The sequence below is a fragment of the Gymnodraco acuticeps genome, unplaced genomic scaffold (assembly GCF_902827175.1).
Source record: "Gymnodraco acuticeps unplaced genomic scaffold, fGymAcu1.1, whole genome shotgun sequence".
In the NCBI taxonomy this organism is placed as follows: Eukaryota; Metazoa; Chordata; class Actinopteri; order Perciformes; family Bathydraconidae; genus Gymnodraco; species Gymnodraco acuticeps.
In genome coordinates, this window is record NW_022990026.1 from 209719 (window position 1) to 229225 (window position 19507).

General features: G+C 44.7%; 1 protein-coding gene across 11 annotated transcripts in view; it reads right to left on the reverse strand.

Moving 5' to 3' along the window:
- Positions 1-19507, reverse strand: part of ryr2a (ryanodine receptor 2a (cardiac)) — a 332105-nt gene that overhangs the window by 174370 nt on the left and 138228 nt on the right. For all 11 annotated transcript variants that reach the window (XM_034214890.1, XM_034214888.1, XM_034214889.1 and 8 more), the window contains 2 exons: positions 7746-7842; positions 6804-6878 (listed from right to left, as the gene is read on the reverse strand). In XM_034214890.1, coding sequence (XP_034070781.1) covers positions 6804-6878; positions 7746-7842 — 172 coding nt within the window. The remainder of the gene's footprint in view (positions 1-6803; positions 6879-7745; positions 7843-19507) is intronic.

The following is a 19507-nucleotide window of genomic DNA, read 5'->3' on the forward strand; positions in this document are numbered from 1 at the left end:
CGGCCAGTTGTCAAGGGCCGTTGACGGCCGGCCCTTTTAAAAACAATTGTTTAACGTTATCATTTAAGTTGCGCTGACAGCCGACAGCAGCCGCTAATGCAGTTGTGTGGTTCTTATCTGTCAAATAATCACACACGAAGAAGAAAAAAGACCGGTCAGAGAGGCTATGGCTGCAGTCGAATAGTCCAAAAATCAGCTCCTATCGTCTAACCCTATCTCATATTCCTTGACCTCTGAGTGAAACGTCACGGGGTTAAGGGATAGTGGATAGGAGAATTCAAAAGGACTTAGGAGAAGAGACCGCGGTACTTTAGAGAATCGACTGCACTTTCACTATCCGACGTGTTTATGATGCGCCAGCGGACGTCATGAATGTGCGTCTGCTGCTGTGGGGAAACTATGGAAACTACAGTTTTCTATACAGCGGACTACAACATGGATGTTTAATAAGAACGAGGGACTACTGTAAACTCATCTAGAGACTCTGCACCGTGCTCTGATGCTGTTGCTTTATGCTTTATGAACGTGGACAACAGAGAAACATATTCTTCAAGTTGGAATTGAAATAAAAAAGGAAAGTGAAACTTATGCTCGTCACCCTCTCCCTCCGGTCCACATTAATAATAATATTAATAATAATAATAAAAATAATAATACATGGGACTTTTATAGCGCTTTTCATGAAACTCAAAGACGCTTTGACAGAGAGTTAAGAAAAATAAAGACAAGAGAAAATTAAAAAAATAGATAACAAAGAAAAATACAAAAAGAGATAAACAAAACAGAAAATAGGGGGGGGGGGGGGGGGGGGGGGGTGGTCAGTGGTTGAATGCAGTGTTGAACAGGTGGGTTTTGAGTGATGTTTTGAATGCTGTGAGGGAGGAAGAATCTCTGATGGATTGGGGTAGTGAGTTCCAGAGGGTGGGTGCAGCAACGGAGAAGGCTCTGTCGCCCCAGGACTTGAGGTTGGTCCGGGTGGGGAGGGACAGGAGGTTGGCAGTAGCAGAGCGGAGGGAGCGAGTGGGAGTGTGTCTGTGGAGGAGGTCAGTCAGGTAGGATGGGGCCAGGTTATGGAGGGCTTTGTATGTCATCAGGAGGATCTTGTAGTGAATTCTCTGCGGGATGGGGAGCCAGTGGAGCTTGATGAGGACGGGTGTAATGTGTTCACGGATTCGGGTGTGGGTGAGTAGACGGGCGGCGAAGTTCTGGATATATTTAAGTTTTTTGAGGATTTTTGCAGGTGAACCGTAGAGGAGGCTGTTGCAATAGTCCAGACGGGAGGTGATGAAGGCGTGGATGAGGGTTTCGGTAGCAGTGGGAGAGAGGGATGGACGTAGACGGGCAATGTTTTTGAGGTGGAAGAAGGCTGTCTTTGTGATCTGTTTGATGTATTTGTTGTAGGAGAGGGTTTGGTCAAATATGATGCCTAGGTTCCGGATGTGAGGGGAGGTTTGAACTGGGAAGCCGTCTATGTTGAGGGTGAAGTTATGGATAGGTGTGGTGAGCTTGTTTTGTCCAATGATTATTATTTCAGATTTATCGCAGTTGAGTTTCAGGAAGTTAAGTTGGAGCCAGGATTTTATTTCAGTGATGCAGTTTGTCAGAATGGAGTGGGTAGCAGTGGAGATGGACTTGGTGGAGATGAGAAGCTGGATGTCGTCGGGAAGCAGGTAAAGGATAAAGAGGAGGGGGCCGAGAACTGAACCTTGAGGGACACCTTGGGGGAGAGGAGCGGTGGGGGATTTGCAGTTATTGATGTAGATGAACTGGTTTCTGTCAGAGAGGTATGAGGTGAACCAAGAGAGGGCAATGCCGGTGATGTTGAAGGTGGTTTCAAGACAAATGATCCCAATACATATGATTGTATGAACTATGAAAAGATCTTAAAATCAATACAAATGTATTGATTATAAACGTTAGTCCTTAACATCTATCACTGTGTATATCACCATTCAAACATCTTTTAAAAGTTGAACAAACCACACACAGCTCAGTAAACACTGTGAGATGTTGACTTTATTTGATGATTTCAGTAAAAACTAACGTTCATATTTCTCTTTTTGATTATAATACTGATGAGCGTTCAAAACAAAGCACTTTGGCAACTTACCACATACGTTTTAAAATGCTTAATAAGCACCGTAACTTTCATGATATCATTTATCGGTCATAATCGGTTGTTTCCGTGAACGGCCGACTGTTGTGATGGCAAATGCTGCGGCTGCCAGGCATTGTGGGGCAGCATTTTCTCCTCTCCTTTCGGTTAGGGAGGTCCAGTGGTTCCTAAGCTAAAGGAGGTTATAAAGTAAGTTTGAAACCTCCTTTCCTATCTATTATACCAGTGGTTCCCAAACGGTGTGCCGTGAGGCAAGTCCGGGTGTGCCGTGGGATTTTGTGACAACCATACGTTATTATTGCAATATACAACTACACAAAAATAATTATTTTTTAATTTACTATATCAGCACTTTGTATGCACTCAATTCATAATACAGAGGCAAAGTCTATACCTAAAAACAATTATTTTAAAAAAAAATCCTCACAGAACCCCATATTTTGCTGTTAACGCAGTTGCACAGGTGGGAATTATAACACCGTGACACATCAAAGGCTGAAGGACAACATTAAAACAGAGAAACACGGAAGAGGGAAAATGGAGCGCTTTCTTGTGCGGAGCAAACCACCAACCACCAGTGCAGAGACTGCCGACAACCCAGCACCGAAAGAAAAGAGGAAAAAAACTATCAGCAGACAGTATCATGAAAATTACCTGTCTTATGGCTTCAGTTGGACCGGGGATGTCAACAATCCTCAGCCCGAGTGCGTCGTCTGTCGGGAGAAGTTAGCTAATGCGAACATGGTTCCAAGCAAGCTGAAGAGGCACTTGGAAACCAAACATCTCTTCCATGTTCAGAGAAACTTGGCCTACTTCAAAAGAGCACGGGATCTGAACCAGAGGCAGCAAGACCGTTTGTTGGATTGTGTGAAAGTGTCTGAAAAGGCAATGGAGGCTAGTTACATGCTAGCGGAGCTCATTGCAAAGCAGAAGAAACCTCACACAATAGCGGAGACACTCATCCTCCCCGCTTGCAAAAAAATTGCAGGTGTCACGCTGGGTCCAGATGCCGCAAATGAGCTATCCAAAGTGCCGTCGTCTGATAATACAATCAAAAGAAGAATCGACGACATGTCAGAAGACATTGAGCAACATTTGACAGAGAAACTGCAGGCGAGCGGCAGATTTTCCCTACAAATAGACGAATCTACTGACACAAGTGGGGCTGCCCAACTTCTGGCAAACGTCAGATATGTTGATGCTGACTCTATCAAAGAGACGTTTTTCTTCTGCAAAGAAATGGAAAGCCATACTACGGGAGAAGAAATATTCAGGGTAACTAATAACTATTTAAAAGAGAACAGTCTGACCTGGAATATGTGTGTCAGTCTTTGCACAGATGGTGCAAGCATGGGGAGAGTGAAAGGATTTATTGCTAAGGTGAGAGCACAAAACCCACATATCGTGACAAACCACTGCATTTTGCATCGAGAGGCATTAGTTGCCAAAACCATGCCCCCGGAGTTGACTGAGGTGCTGAATCAGGCTGTGCAGATGGTGAATTACATCAAATCAAGGCCCCTGAAATCTCGCCTCTTCTCCCAGCTGTGCGCCGAGATAGGAGCCGACCACCAAAGCCTGATCCTCCACACAGAGGTACGTTGGCTGTCACGGGGGAAAGTCCTATCCCGTCTTTATGAGCTTCGGGAAGAGCTTTTGGAGTTTTCACGTGAACACGCTGTCCCACATAAAGACAAGCTCGCGGATGAGAGGTGGTGCGCCAGGCTGGCTTACCTCGCAGACATATTTGGGCATATCAATGAGTTAAACGCCAAGCTTCAGGGCAGGAATGAAAATATTTTATCATCCACAGACAAGATTCGGGGTTTATGGGCAAACTTATCCTGTGGCGCGAGGCTTTGGAACAGGGCATCAGCTGCGCCGCAGGCAGCTATAGGGAGCGCGCTGTATATGCCGAACACCTTCAGATCTTAAAAGAGAGGCTTGAGCGCTATTTTCCACATGTGGCTGACATCGAGGACTATGACTGGATCCGAGACCCATTCCACCAGGAATCCTCAACAGAAAAGCTCACTATGAAAGAGAGAGAGGAGTGCGCAGAGCTCCGTGTGGACCGCACACTGAAACTCAAATTTAGTGAGCTCCCACTGGATCAGTTTTGGTTGGCTTCTGCATCGGAGTACCCAAGCATCTTCCACCACGTGATTGAGCAACTTCTTCTTTTTCCCACTACCTACCTGTGTGAGTTGGCGTTCTCTACTCTGGTTTACATGAAGAACAACAGGAGGTCACGGCTCTCTGTTGAACAGGACTTGCGAGTGGCCCTCTCCTCAGTGCCACCAAGGATTACAAAATTCTGCGTGCCCCGACAGGCACATGTATCTCACTAATTTGTAAGTCGGCAAAATATTTACAATAGCACATGTTTCAATGCTGATTGCTGAAATGTTACATTTGTAATTTGTAGTTCAGGACCATGGACAATGCAGCTTCCTTGCATTGACAGTTCTCTGTGCTGAATTTCTGCTGAGTTTCCTTTGCCTCATTTTTAATGTTGTGACCTGTCTGGTTTAAATGAGTGTGTTGCTGCTTTGATGAAGCCTAATTTGATAAAGTTTCAAATTAATTTCTGAAATATTTCGTTAATAAATATTTCATGAGTAATATAGTTGTCTTTGTCACATTTTATTTGGCATTAGTAAATAATTATGCACATTTACAGATATTTTACATGATATGAGTGATAACACGTGTTATAAGGGCTATTTTGCACAATAGGTGTGCCTTGAGATTTTTACTAGTCCTTTGGTGTGCCTTGGGCACAAAAAGTTTGGGAACCACTGATGTAGAGAATTCGAACGGCACTTATCATGGCTGCCACTGAGGGACTTCTGGGTAATTTCACTTGGTTAGGAAGGTTCCTAAGCTAAATGGACTATTCGACTGCAGCCTGTGTCTCAGGTCGACTATTTTCATTTCCTCGCTCCTCGGTCTCGGTCTCACCGGAAGTTGATTTGTCTGCGCCATCTTCAGTACCGTCCCATGGCGCTTATTTCTGCCGGAGGACCGAGGAGCGATAATGGAGGAGCGATAATCGAGGAACCACCAGATCATCTTCCGATGAAATCCTCAGATACTCGCCCCGCCCCCTTACTGTGTATCGCTCACTGATTGGACGATTCAGCGCATGCACTGATCTGATGCTTCTTGACATGAGAGCAGTTTCCCAGCGGAGTGAAGAAAACACATGAAACTCACGAGAGTCACTCCTCAGTTTTAAGTGCTTTGTTTCAATTAATGTATCATTTAGTTACAAATATGTGATATATCTGAACAACAAAGTGGTCAAAAATAATTGTATTCATTTATTGGAAACATTTTCATGATCGCTTTTTTTGTTTATACATTTTAAGAATGGCGTTTATCTTTTTTGAGGATGAGTTCTTATTTTATTTTATTTATTTGGGTCTACAACAGATGATACAAATGTATATGTCAGTAAATGTGTACTAACAGAGGTGGGGGTGTTTGTGAAAACAACGGGGACAGAGCTGCTGTCAGACATCAGGCTTGTTTGAGACGAGCTGCGGCTCACCTCGAAAGTAGACGAGAATAGCCGATCGCAGCTGGGGGAGGTCGCAAAAAGCTCGCCTGAAGTCGGACCATGGATGTATAATAAGAACTGGATACAGCGTGGGAGGCGGGGCCTCATTCATTCCTATGAGAGCTGCTCATTGGCGCATGAAGATAAAATGGGCCAACTTTTGAGAGAGTGAAACGTCACAGATTACCCGTATGTGCGCTCATAGAGCATGCGCAACTTTAACCACGCCCCCCAAAAGGCTCGTTCACATTAAGCACGTCAATTTGCGTACACATAACAGCACCGTACGTTCATGACGGCATGGTACTTGATTTGTTATGATGGATTTGATATTAACGAGGCGGCCGCTGCAGTTAGCAGCTAGCGGCTAGATAGTAATTATGCTAAGTTACACATAAATCGTTATGTACTTTTATATTACGCTGATCTAGTGATATCCAAGCAACAGAGCTTAATTTAGCATGATACTTGTGTGGGTTGTGTCAGAGAATAATTCTTCCTTACTCCTAAGATATTTAACCTTATTGCCTGTTGACGTTAATAACCAACCCTGACTCTGTTATCTCCTTTAAAGAATGTGCTGTTGCACTTATTCTCAGTTTTATGACTGGTCAACTCTCAGTCACAGAGCCTAAGAGTCAGGCAAGTGATTCAGTGTCTCCAGATGTTGGGGATATCTCCAGTGTTCCCAGCTGTGGATTAACTCTCTGTAAACTAGTTAAAATGTCTATCGAGAGAGAGAGGCTGGGCAGAATTGATGTGGCAACCCACCCGTGCAGTCAGAACCTCGGGCTGCTGTGACTTGTGATGTGAAATTCTCCGGCCGATACTTGTAATAAACACCAGTGTTTGACATCAAAGCTCCAACTCTCCTTGTGTCTCTCTGAGTCCTGACTCTCCATTGCTGCAGAAGTTTCCCTTACACAAAGAATTACTAATGAATGCTTAATTGTGAACACTGTGAGGAATCCCCAGCAGCAGCTTGACCGAGGACAACAAGGTGAGAGCACATGAGAGATGTACACACATAAAACACAAACAGAACTGGGAGTAGTGATCATGTCTGCTTGTGTATATTTGTACATGTGTGGACAGAATGTGTGTGATGCATGTTGTACTTACACCACCCGCAGTGTCTCCAGCCTCCACAGGGACCTGGCATGAGTGGACACTGCTCCCCCCTCATAGTGCACTGTCCTGGGGGGGGGAATTAAACAATCACACCTTCAAACATCCTCTCCACCCATGATAGTGTACATTCTACAAGACAATGCAATGTAGTACATGTAGATAATGTACTACCTGGATGACTCTCAGCAGACAGTCAGGAGAACACAGTCTCTCTCAGCGCCACTGTTTAACAACATTGCTTAAAACTATCTTAAAACTACAGTATCATTATTAATGCTCCTCTGTGTCAGTCACAGCAGAGAGCTCGGGATCTGATGAGAGTTTGCTTCTTCTTTCCCCGCAGGCTATGGTAATTTTATTAAGGTGGAAACAGAATACTGTATGACTAATTTTTGATACGCGAGGGTGAAGAGCCAAACTGAAGCAGAGGAACAGGTAGAAGACATCACTTTATAATTGAAAGAGATGCAAACATGTTTGTATGGCAATATAGTATTGGTTAAAAATGTACTCACAGCTCCATTGCCTCCTTTTGAGTTTATGTTTTTGGTATTGTGGACCCGCTAAGATTAAATGTTTGTTTATTTTATTTGTAATGTATCTGGTAGAAATTATTGCACTTTTGACAACCTTATTGTATACAGCGGAACAAATATACTCACTGTAGGTATAACATGGATTGACTATTACTGTGACGTATTATTCAGGTTTACAGATATTACGCTTTGTGAAAGTAGTCTGTCAATAGTTTGCCTATTTGGCAAAAAAATCCCATTTGGAATTTTAAATGCATCTTATAAGACATGTGTTGTTACTGGGGTAGCAATGTGTATAACTGAATGACAGCAATTAAACAAGACATTTACACTTCCCCTTGCGACATGTGAAAGAAAAAGCAAATACATTACGTTAAGAATTATCAGTGCACATTACCTCCTCTGCTCGTCCCCATGTTCCCCAGACGGAACAGTTAGACACTCGTCCATGTGACCGTGAAGGAGGCGCAGGACGTCCCCTCCTATCAAAAAACCTGCAGGAAACAGGGCAGAAAGGAGGAAAAAAAGGAAATGACATTGGAGAAATAGAGGGGAAAGGACAGCTCCAATAACTAAATAATTAAACACCCCTGCCTTGCCTAGGAATTTAGGAACTATTTTGAGCATTCTGATGAAAATGACTGTGCTGACATGAGAAGAAGGAAGTAGGAATTTATGAAAAACTTCTTCTGGACGGAACTTTGAGATGTTAGCCTTTGCAGACCATTTACATGCACAAAAACCTATAGAACACACTACGGGAAAGTGAAACCCCAAAAAGAAGAATAGGGCCGAGTAGAAGGAAACATGACTAGGCTAATCATGCAACCCATCTGTTCAGATATAAATAAAGACCAGCAGAGCTGCCTACTGTAAATGAACACCTGTGTCTTCAAATCATGTCATTCTGAGCATTTAGGGGGAGGATAGTGGCTTACACGAAAGGCAGCAACCAGGCTTGGATTTTCGTCATTTTAGGGGCAAGGCCATTTGTGTCACACATTTTTTCAGAGCGCAAAGGCCACATGCCAGGGCACAAAGGCCATTGAGGGAAAGATTTGGATTTGGAGCTTACAAATAAATAACTTCACTTTCTGATAAGAAAAACACACGGATGACATGGAAAACAAATCACTTTTTTTAATATCAATAATGTCAAACATTATAACATCATATAGGCTTATGCCTCCTTAGTATTACCGTATATAAAATGAAATACTCTACTTTGAATAATTAGTGTTTCCATCTACTACTACTCCCATTCACAAATCCAAAATCAAATAAAAAAATCTAAAATTCTATTAATATGAAACAAATATATTCCATTTCAGAGCAGAAGAAACAGCCTTCAAGGGTCAAACTCTGCACATACATCATTCAGCAGTGTACTTTGAAATGCAAAAGTGTGTGTGTGTGTCTCTAATCAACTCCTCACAGCTCCTCATATCTGTTCAGAAACTAGACAAAAGTTAAACATGTACAAACCACAGACTGTCTGTGTCATGGCGAATACAGTCGCTGTTTTAATTCTGTCTTTCGGACGTTGTTGTGAGTTTGGACGGAGCAGATACAGGTTAGTTTAGCCTGATCTGATCGAATGGAGATCGCTCCATTCAGAGAACACACATTTTAAAAGTTTTTCGCCTGCCATCTTGTCTGCACACTTGTCAAAGCATGGTTTTTACTAACCGTTATCAGTATTTAGTTACTTCGGCATCATTTTGAAACGCGTATTACAATTAAATCACGGTAAAAGAGGTTAATTTGGTCGTAGTTGGTTTCCACCACAGCATGGATATAAGCCCCCTATTCAGCACGTCCTGTTTGAATGAGTAAACAGCTGACAGCCGCGGTGAAACGATAGTTACGGCTGTAACTACGGTTCTATGAGTCCCGGATGACCGCCAGAGGCGGTGCTTTAGCCACCATGTCCATCGCGCGCATGTGCAGCTCGAGTACCAATAACAACAAAGTCACCTGTGACTCACGTGACACCGGCTATATCAGCCGGTGTCGTCAGAGGATCTGTTCCCAGAATCTTCTCGCGAGCACACAATAATTCTGAGTGACAGGAAACTCTGGCGGTCATCCGGGACTCATAGAACCGTAGTTACAGCCGTAACTATCATTCTACTTCGTCCCTACTGCCCGCCAGAGGCGGTGCTTTAGCACTGGATGACCTATACCAACCATGTCATGAAGAATCCAAGCCCTTTCTCACTACTGGAAGCAGCGGAGCTCGGCAAAAGGACCACGCCCAAAGAATGGGGTGTGGCGACATTAACCTGATAACAACTGGAGAATGTGCCAGAAGACGCCTACGACGCCGCGGCACAGATGGTCTCCAGGGGCACCACTCTCAGGGCAGCCCAAGATGTTGAGATGCTCCTTGTAGAGTGGCATCTCAGCCCTGATGGCAGGGGGTGGCCACTGGCCCCGTAAGCCTGTGAGATGGTATCGACAACCCAGTGGGGCAGCCACTGGTTAGAGGGCATAACCTCCTTTAGTGCCGCCATGGCAAAATCAAGAGTTGCTCCTACTGCCGTATACAGGCAGTAACCTCGATATATGCCCTTTGGGCACCCCCAGGGCACAGCAACTTCGACGTGCCGTATTCCTGAATGTCAAAGCGTGCCAGCTGGGCAGGCTGATTGAAGTGGGTTTGTGGAAGGACCCTGGGCAGGAATGACACATTTGCCCAAAGGGCAACACCTGAGAGTCCCACCTTGGGCATGTATCGTTTATGGAGAGGACATGCAACTCCCCAACTTGCTTCCCTGAGGCTATGGCAAGCAGAAATGCTGCCTTCGTGGGCAGCCACCTAAGCCCCACCTGGGCCAGGGGCTCGAAGGGAGGAGATGATAGGGCATCCGGCAGCAGGGGCAGGTCCCAAGCCGGAGCCCTCGGGTGCTAGGGGGACGCTGCCGTAAAGCCCCTCTCATAAAGAGGGACACCGACCTGTGGCACCCCGCCGTGGCGCTGTCGACCCGAACATGTCGGGCAGAAATAGCAGCCACATAAATTCAGAGTGGAGTGAGAACGTCCACTATCTAGAAGGGACTGTTGTCTGGGCAACAGCGTACATGGTGTCCCAAGGAACACGCACATTCTTGACCCCCAGTTGGGGTAGAAAGTGCATGAGTGCAAGCTGCACAGCCCGAAGCTCTAGCATGTTGACATGGCGTGCACCCTCCTGGTCAGACCGCTGACCCTGAATGGTCCTACCCTGCCGCACTGCACCCCACCCTGAGAGACATGCACCTATGGTGATGGTCTCCTGGCGGGATGGGATGGCGCCCATGGGCACGCCCATCAGGAGATAGGCCCTGCCCCTCCAGCGTGAGAGAGAGTGGAGGCAACGCTGCGACACCCTGTGCTTGTGCCACTTGGCGTCCAAGTGAAGGCTGTTCAGCCACATCTGCATGCGGCGCAACGACAGCGGGCCTAAGGGCCCAGCGGCCGAGGCAGCCGTCAGTCTGCCCTTGGAGGAACTGAATATAAGGCACCATCATCTTTTCACCATATACATATCCCCCTTTGGTCGTGTCATCAGCCGGCATGGAATATCTTTCCATTGCTATGCTGATGACACACAGCTCTACATCAGAGCAAACCCAACCCCCTCTGCACCTCTGCCATCATCCACAATAACCACATGCCTGGAGGAGATAAAGGTGTGGATGAAGCACAACTTTCTCCAGCTAAACAGCTCCAAGACTGAAATATTCTTATTGGCACTCCACATCAGGTCCGTTCATCCGCCATCACCAGCATCACCTTCTCCGGCCAGAACATTCCACTCTCACCAACGGTTACCAATCTGGGAGTTAAAATTGATCCTCACCTGTCCTTTGAGGCCCACATCAGGCAAATATGCAAGACCTCTTTCTACCACCTGAGAAATATTGCGAAACTCCGCCCCACACTCAGTCTGCCAGATGCTGAAAAACTTGTCCACGCCTTTGTCTCCTCCAGGCTGGACTACTGTAACGCACTTCTCATTGGGATTCCTAGCAAGAACATCCAGAAGCTGCAATACATCCAAAACACAGCTGCTAGGATCCTGATGAGAGTGCGGAAGTACGAACACATCACACCCATCCTCATATCACTGCACTGGCTCCCGGTCTCACTCAGAATTGACTACAAAATCACCCTCTTCACTCATCAGTGCATATATGGAAATGCTCCCTCCTACATCAATCAATCAATCAATCAATGTTTATTTATATAGCCCAATATCACAAATGTTACATTTGTCTCAGTGGACTTTACAGTTTGTACAAAATATCAGTATGACAATACGACACCCTCTGTCCTTAGACCCTCACATCGTACAAGGAAAAACTTCCGAAGAAAACCCACAGTTTAAAGGGAAAAATGGGAGAAACCTCAGGGAGAGCAACAGAGGAGGGATCCCTCTCCCAGGACGGACAGACGTGCAATAGATGCCGTGTGTAAATTGAAAAGATAATACATTTGCAACATAGGTAGTCCAAATGTTTGGAAATGCATGTGTGTATAATAGGAAGATTAATCCACGAGGATATCCATCCAGGACCTATGATCCAGGACCACAGCCACGACTCAAGATCCAGGGCTCGCGATCCAGGACAGAGGAGCGCAGGATCATCCATGACTCCGGATCCCGGCGTATATAGACACCAAAAAGAAAGACATTTGGGGAAGCTGGGTTAATCGGAACATGAGAGTACACAGGTATAGACAGAGAGAAGGAAGAAGTAAGATGTCCCCCGACAAACTAAGCCTATATCAGCAAAACTAGGGGCTGAATCTAATCAGCCCTAACTATAAGCTTTATCAAAAAGGAAGGTCTTAAGCGCACTCTTAAAAACGGATAGGGTGTCTGCCGCCCGAACACAAACTGGAAGCTGATTCCACAAATGTGGAGCTTGATAAGAAAAGGCTCTGGCTCCCATTGTACTTTTAGAGACTCTAGGAACAACCAACAACCCTGCATTCTTGGAACGCAATGCCCTAGTAGGACAGTAGGGTATAATGAGTTCTTTAAGGTAAGATGGCGCCTGCCCATTAAGGGCTTTGTAGGCGAGAAGAAGAATTTTAAATTCTATCCTGTGTTCTATAGGGAGCCAGTGTAAGGCAGCCAGAACAGGAGTAATGTGGTCCCTTTTCCTAACTCTGGTTAGTACACGAGCTGCAGCATTTTGAATCAGCTGAAGCGACTTGACTGACTTCTTGGTACACCCTGATAATAAAGAGTTACAATAATCCAGCCTTGAAGTAATAAATGCATGGACTACTTTCTCTGCATCGTTTTGAGGCAAGATATGCCTGATTTTTGCAATGTTACGTAGATGGAAGTAGGCGGTCCTTGAAATTGATTTTATGTGGGCGTTAAAGGATAAATCCTGATCAAATATAACACCAAGATTCCTTACAGTCTCACTGGAGGCCAAATTAATGCCATCCATAGTTAGTATATCCTTAGATAATTTGTTTCGTAGATTCTTCGGGCCAAGTACAATAACTTCAGTTTTGGTCGTGTTTAACATCAAAAAGTTTAAGGTCATCCACGTTTTTAAGTCCTTAAGGCAGTCTTGAATTTTATTTAGATGATTAATTTCATCAGGCTTGATTGATAAATATAGTTGAGTATCATCCGCATAACAATGAAAATGTACAGAATGATTCCTTATAATATTGCCTAACGGAAGCATATATAATGTGAACAAAATAGGTCCGAGCACTGAGCCCTGTGGCACTCCATGGCTAACTTTGGTTTGCGTGGAAGATTCATCATTGACACGTACAAACTGAGAGCGTTCAGATAGATAGGACCTAAACCAGTCTAAAGCAGTTCCCTGTATGCCAACTAAGTGCTCTAGTCTTTGCAATAAGATATCATGGTCGATAGTATCAAATGCAGCACTGAGATCGAGCAAAACAAGAATAGAGACACGTCCCTTGTCAGAAGCTATTAGAATGTCATTTGTGACTTTAACCAGAGCTGTCTCTGTGCTATGATGTGTTCTAAAGCCAGACTGAAAATCTTCAAATAAATCATTGTTTTTTAAGTAATCACACAACTGTTTTGCGACCGCTTTCTCAAGAATTTTTGAGAAGAACGGAAGATTGGAAATAGGTCTATAATTGGCTAAAACCTCTGGATCGAGGTTGTGCTTTTTAAGAAGCGGTTTTATCACTGCTACTTTGAATGATTGTGGAACATAGCCTGATAATAAAGACATAATCATAATGTTTAATAAATAAGTGCTAATTAATGGAAAAACTTCCTTCAACAGCTTAGTTGGAATTGGGTCTAACATGCACGTTGATGGTTTAGAAGAGAGAATCATTGAATTTAATTGTTCAAGGTTTATGGCTGAAAAGCATTCTAGTTTACTATCTAGTGTAATATTAGAACTTACGTTTCCGGGAGCTGTTGATAACACTATACTGGTCAAAGGCAAGAGGTCATTAATTTTGTTTCTAAGAGTAACAATTTTATCGTTAAAAAAGCACATAAAATCATTACTACTGAGTGCTATGGGAATAGAAGGCTCAATCGAGCTGTGGCTTTCTGTCAGCCTAGCTACAGTGCTGAAAAGAAATCTTGCATTATTCTTATTCTCATCTATTAATGAAGAGTAGTAGGCTGCTCTCGCTTTACGCAGTGCTTTCTTATATTCATTGAGAGTAATATGCCAAATTAAACGAGATTCTTCAAGTTTAGTGGAACACCATATCCTTTCAAGTTGTCTCGACTTTTGCTTTATTTTGCGGGTTTCAGCATTATGCCATGGAGCTAATCTATGTTGTTTTATTTTCTTCTTTTTCAAAGGAGCAACAGAGTCTAATTTTATTCGCAGCGCATCTGTAGCACTATCAACAACATGATCAATTTGGTGTGGTCTACATTTTGTATAAGTTTCCTCCGTTACATGCAGACATGCTATCGAGTTAAGTATTGATGGAATCTCTTCCTTAAATTTGGCTATAGCACTAACAGATAGGTTTCTGCTGCAGGAGCTTTTGACTAATGCTTTGTAGTCTCGTAACAGTACTTCAAAAGTTACTAAGAAATGGTCGGATAAAGCAGGATTATGCGGTTCGACTAATAGTTGCTCAATTTCAATACCATAAGTCAGAACAAGGTCGAGAGTGTGATTATAGCAGTGGGTTGGTTTATTTACACTCTGACAAAAACCAACAGAATCTAATATAGAGTTAAATGCAACAGTAAGGCTATTTTTATCATCGTTAACATGAATATTAAAGTCACCTACGATAATTACTTTATCTGTTTTAAGTACCAAAGTTGATAAAAACTCAGAGAATTCAGATAATAATTCTGAATAAGGACCTGGTGCACGGTACACTGTAACAAATAAGATTGGCTGCAAAGTTTTCCAGGTCGGATGCGTAAGACTAAAAACGAAACTTTCAAAGGAGGTATAGCAACCACTGTAAGTTATATTCTTGTTTAATTAGACTTCTCGGTTTCATTTATTCGACTCTGTATAATTGTTACTGTAGCTAAAACGGCTAAATCGCTTTTGAGAGATTTTAAATCTCAGATCTGCTCAGGCGAAACCTGCTTTACAGCTCTCAGCACTCAAGCCTGCATTATTAACATAGGCAGGGCCAGTCTATTGTCGCCCATCAGCTGTAGATAGTTAACTAATTAACTTCAGCTGTGAGAACTGAGCAATCAGGCGTCCATTTCGGGTAGCTCTTTCCTGGAGCGGCAGCTTCAGCGGCAGACAGGCTAAGACTGACAAAGACATTAGAGTCCTACGGGAGTAAGACTGACAAAGACATTAGAGTCCTACGGGAGTCACGAGGGAGGCAAAGAGGAGGCAAATCCTACTTTGATTGAGCTAAGTATCGTTGGCGTTTTTAATTTTTACTTTTGTTGTTTAGCCCCTCATGCTATAATCATGTGTATTTTCTCCATTCCTGTTCATGTGTCTTCTCGCAATTATCACTGGCCCCGTGTATCTCCTAATCGATATAACCGGCCTGCTCTCGTCTATCCCACGTGCTCCACTGAGATCCATCATCTAGTTTCAGGTGGCCTGTGGAACTGCCAGTCAGCTGTTCCTAAGGCTGACTTCATCTCTGGCTACACCTCCCTACAGTCTCTGGATTTCCTTGCTCTCACTGAGACCTGGATTACTCCATCCAACACATCCACCCCAGCAGCTCTCTCCACTGCATATTCCTTCTCCCATACACCCAGACCCACTGGCAGAGGAGGTGGCACTGGTCTCCTGCTCTCTCCCAAATGGAGCTTTTCCCTCTTCAAGCTACCTAACTTTACTCCTTCCACCTTTGAGTTCCATGCCGTCACAGTAACCCATCCTATACAGTTAACCATTGTTGTTCTCTACCGTCCACCAGGCGCCTTGGGGGACTTCTTGGAGGAATTAGATCATCTCCTCTCACACATCCCTGAAACTGGCCCTCCCGCTGTACTTCTCGGAGACTTCAACCTCCAGATGGGGAAGATAGACGAACTAACATCTCTGTTAACCGCCTTTGCTTTCTCACTCTCTCCGTCCCCACCGACTCATAAAGCTGGCAATGTCCTTGATCTCATATTCTCAAGGAACTGTGCTACTTCTAACCTCTCTGTAAACCCGCTCCACACATCCGATCACTTCTTCATTTCATTCTCTCTATCCCTTTCCAAACATAACAAACTAATCTCTTCCCATCCTACACTTGTCCGCCGTAACCTTCGCTCCCTCTCTCCCTCTACCTTTGCCTCGTCGGTGCTCTCAGCCCTCCCTTCCTCTGATTCGTTCCAACTACTGCCTCCAAACTCTGCTGCAGAAACTCTCCTCTCTACTCTCTCATCCACTCTGGACTCGCTCTGTCCTCTGACATCTCGGCAGGCTCGTCAGTCCCCTCCGGCTCCCTGGCTAAATGATGCACTGCGTGCTAATAGAACCGTCCTTAGGGCAGCAGAGCGGAAATGGTGGAAATCCAAACACCGTGACGACCTCCTAACCTATCAAGCTCTCCTCTCCTCTTTCTCTGCTTCGATCTCTCAGGCAAAAAGCACTTTCTTTCAAGATAAGATCCAATCTTCCTATTCCAATCCTAAAAAACTATTTTCCATCTTCTCCACCCTCTTGGACCCTCCAAAAGCTCCTCCCCCCTCCTCACTTCTGTCAAGCGACTTTGTTACCCACTTTGAAAAAAAGGTTAATGATATTCGCTCTTCTTTTTCTGACTCACCTTTACTCACCGCTGGGTCACCAGACCTTCCTTCCACCAACACACTAACCTCCTTTTCCCCTCTCTCTCCAAGTGAGGTTCTTACCCTCATTACCTCTGCCCGCCCTACCACCTGTCCTCTGGACCCTATCCCTTCAAACCTCCTTCAGACTATCGCTCCTGATATTCTACCGTTTCTCACCCATTTCATCAACACTTCTCTAACTTCTGGTCACTTTCCAAACAGTCTCAAGGAGGCAAGAGTAAACCCTCTCCTAAAGAAACCCACTCTCAACCCGTCTGATGTTATAAACTACAGGCCTGTCTCTCTCCTCCCGTTCCTGTCTAAATCACTTGAACGCGCTGTCTTTAAACAACTCTCCTGTTATCTCAATCAGAACAACCTTCTGGATCCGCACCAGTCTGGTTTCAAGGCAGGTCACTCCACAGAAACTGCTCTCATTGCTGTCACGGAGGAACTGCACACTGCCAAAACTGCATCCCTCTCCTCTGTCATCATCCTGTTGGACCTGTCTGCTGCATTCGACACGGTGAATCATCAGATCCTCCTTCGCACTCTCCAAAAACTTGGAGTTTCTGGCTCTGCACTTTCCCTCCTCACCTCATACCTGAAAGACCGTACCTACAGGGTGACTTGGAGAGGGTCTGAGTCCGACCCTTGTCAATTAACTACGGGGGTCCCTCAGGGCTCTGTTCTTGGTCCCCTCCTCTTCTCCTTGTACACAAACTCGCTCGGATCAGTCATTAGCCCGCATGGTTTTTCTTACCACTGCTACGCTGACGACACCCAATTAATTCTGTCCTTTCCCCGCTCAGAGACCCAGGTCGTCGCACGCATCTCTGCTTGTCTAGCTGACATCTCTCAGTGGATGTCTGCTCACCACCTCAAGCTCAACCTTGACAAGACTGAGCTGCTCTTCCTCCCGGGAAAAGATTGTCCAACTCTTGACCTGACAATCAACATCGGCACCTCAGTTGTTTCCCCGACTCAGACTGCAAGGAATCTGGGTGTGACCCTAGATAACAACCTGTCCTTCACTGCAAACATCGCTGCTACAACCCGCTGCTGCAGATACACGCTTTACAACATCAGGAAGATACGTCCCCAGCTGACTCAGAAAGTGACTCAGGTTCTGGTCCAGGCTCTCGTCATCTCACGCCTAGACTACTGCAACTCCCTCCTGGCTGGTCTACCTGCATGTGCCATCCGACCTCTGCAGCTCATCCAGAATGCAGCGGCTCGTCTGGTTTTCAACCTTCCTAAATTCTCCCACACCACTCCGCTCCTCCGCTCCCTTCACTGGCTTCCGGTAACTGCTAGAATCCACTTCAAGACACTGGTACTTGCTTACCGTGCTGCGAATGGATCTGGCCCTTCCTACATCCAGGACATGGTTAAACCGTACACCCCAGCACGTGCACTACGCTCTGCATCAGCCAAACGACTCGTTGCGCCCTCGCTGCGAGGGGGACCCAAGTTCCCATCGGCGAAAACACGTGGGTTTGCTATCCTGGCTCCAAGATGGTGGAATGAGCTCCCCATTGACATCAGGACGGCAGATAGCTTGCACATCTTCCGGCGCAAACTGAAAACTCATCTCTTTCGACTCCACTTCGAGCGTTAGAACGATTAACGAAGCACTTTTATACCAATAAAGGACTGGATTACCTAAAGCCAGTTGAGTAGCACTTGAAATGTTTGGCTCTATGAAACCTGATATACTTATATGATTCTGTTTTCTTCAAGGTTGTGTCTTCCTGGTCGAATGTACTTATTGTAAGTCGCTTTGGACAAAAGCGTCAGCTAAATGCAATGTAATGTAATGTATAATTTAATTTTGGTTTAGTATTGATAAGTAAACTTGAGTCAAAGATTGCTGCAACTCCACCTCCTCGGCCCGTGCCTCGGGCAATATGAGTATTGATATGGCTGGGTGGAGTGGCCTCATTTATGCTGACATATTCTTCATGTCTCAACCAAGTTTCAGTGAGACAGCATATATCAATATTATAATCTGATATTAAATCATTTACCAATATTGCTTTAGATGCTAGAGATCTTATGTTTAAGAGACCACATTTAATATTCCTGTTTTGTTGCACTGTAGTAGTTGTTACATTTACTTTTATTAGGTTATTATGTATGACACCTCTATTAGGTTTTACCTTAACTTGTCCTTGGGCAGACACACACACCGCTAATATTGGGTATTTTATTGGAAATTCAAGGAATTGCTCACCCCACAAACCTCCACGAGGAACCTACGTTCAGTAAAGGCAAACCTCCTCATCCCACCAAGGACAAAACTGAAGACCATGGAAGACCGAGCCTTCTGCTCCGCTGCTCCGAGCCTGTGGAATGCCCTCCCAAACCAGCTGAGGACACCACAGACTGTGGAGGCTTTCAAAAAAGGCCTAAAAACGCATATTTTTTAGAATAGCCTTTAACTAGATTTTTAAATCCCCCACATTATGCCATGCCGGCATAAATGTCACACCTTTTATTATGTTGTTTTAATTGTTTTTAAATAGTTTTTTATTGTTTTTATTGTTTTGTTTCACCCTTTTTAATTTTTAATCTTGTAGCACTTTGAGTTTTGTTTACGCAAATGAAAAGTGCGCTTATAAATAAAATATATTATTATTATTACCATCTTGCCCGGCCCACGTGGAAGTAGGCATCCCTCAAGTCCACGGTTGAGAACCACTCCACCTGTGCATGTGCTGTGGTCAGCATATAGAATGGCAGCACCTTCAGGAATCTGTTGATTCCTCTGAGGTCCAAGATCAGGCGAAATCCGCTGACTTTCTTGCTCACGAGAAAGTACGCAGAGAAGAACCCCCTGGGCTAAGCAGAGGGTCTACTGGCTCGATTGCGTCCTGGGGCAGAAGGACGGACAACTCTTGGGCCAGAGCTAGGGCCTCTGCCGG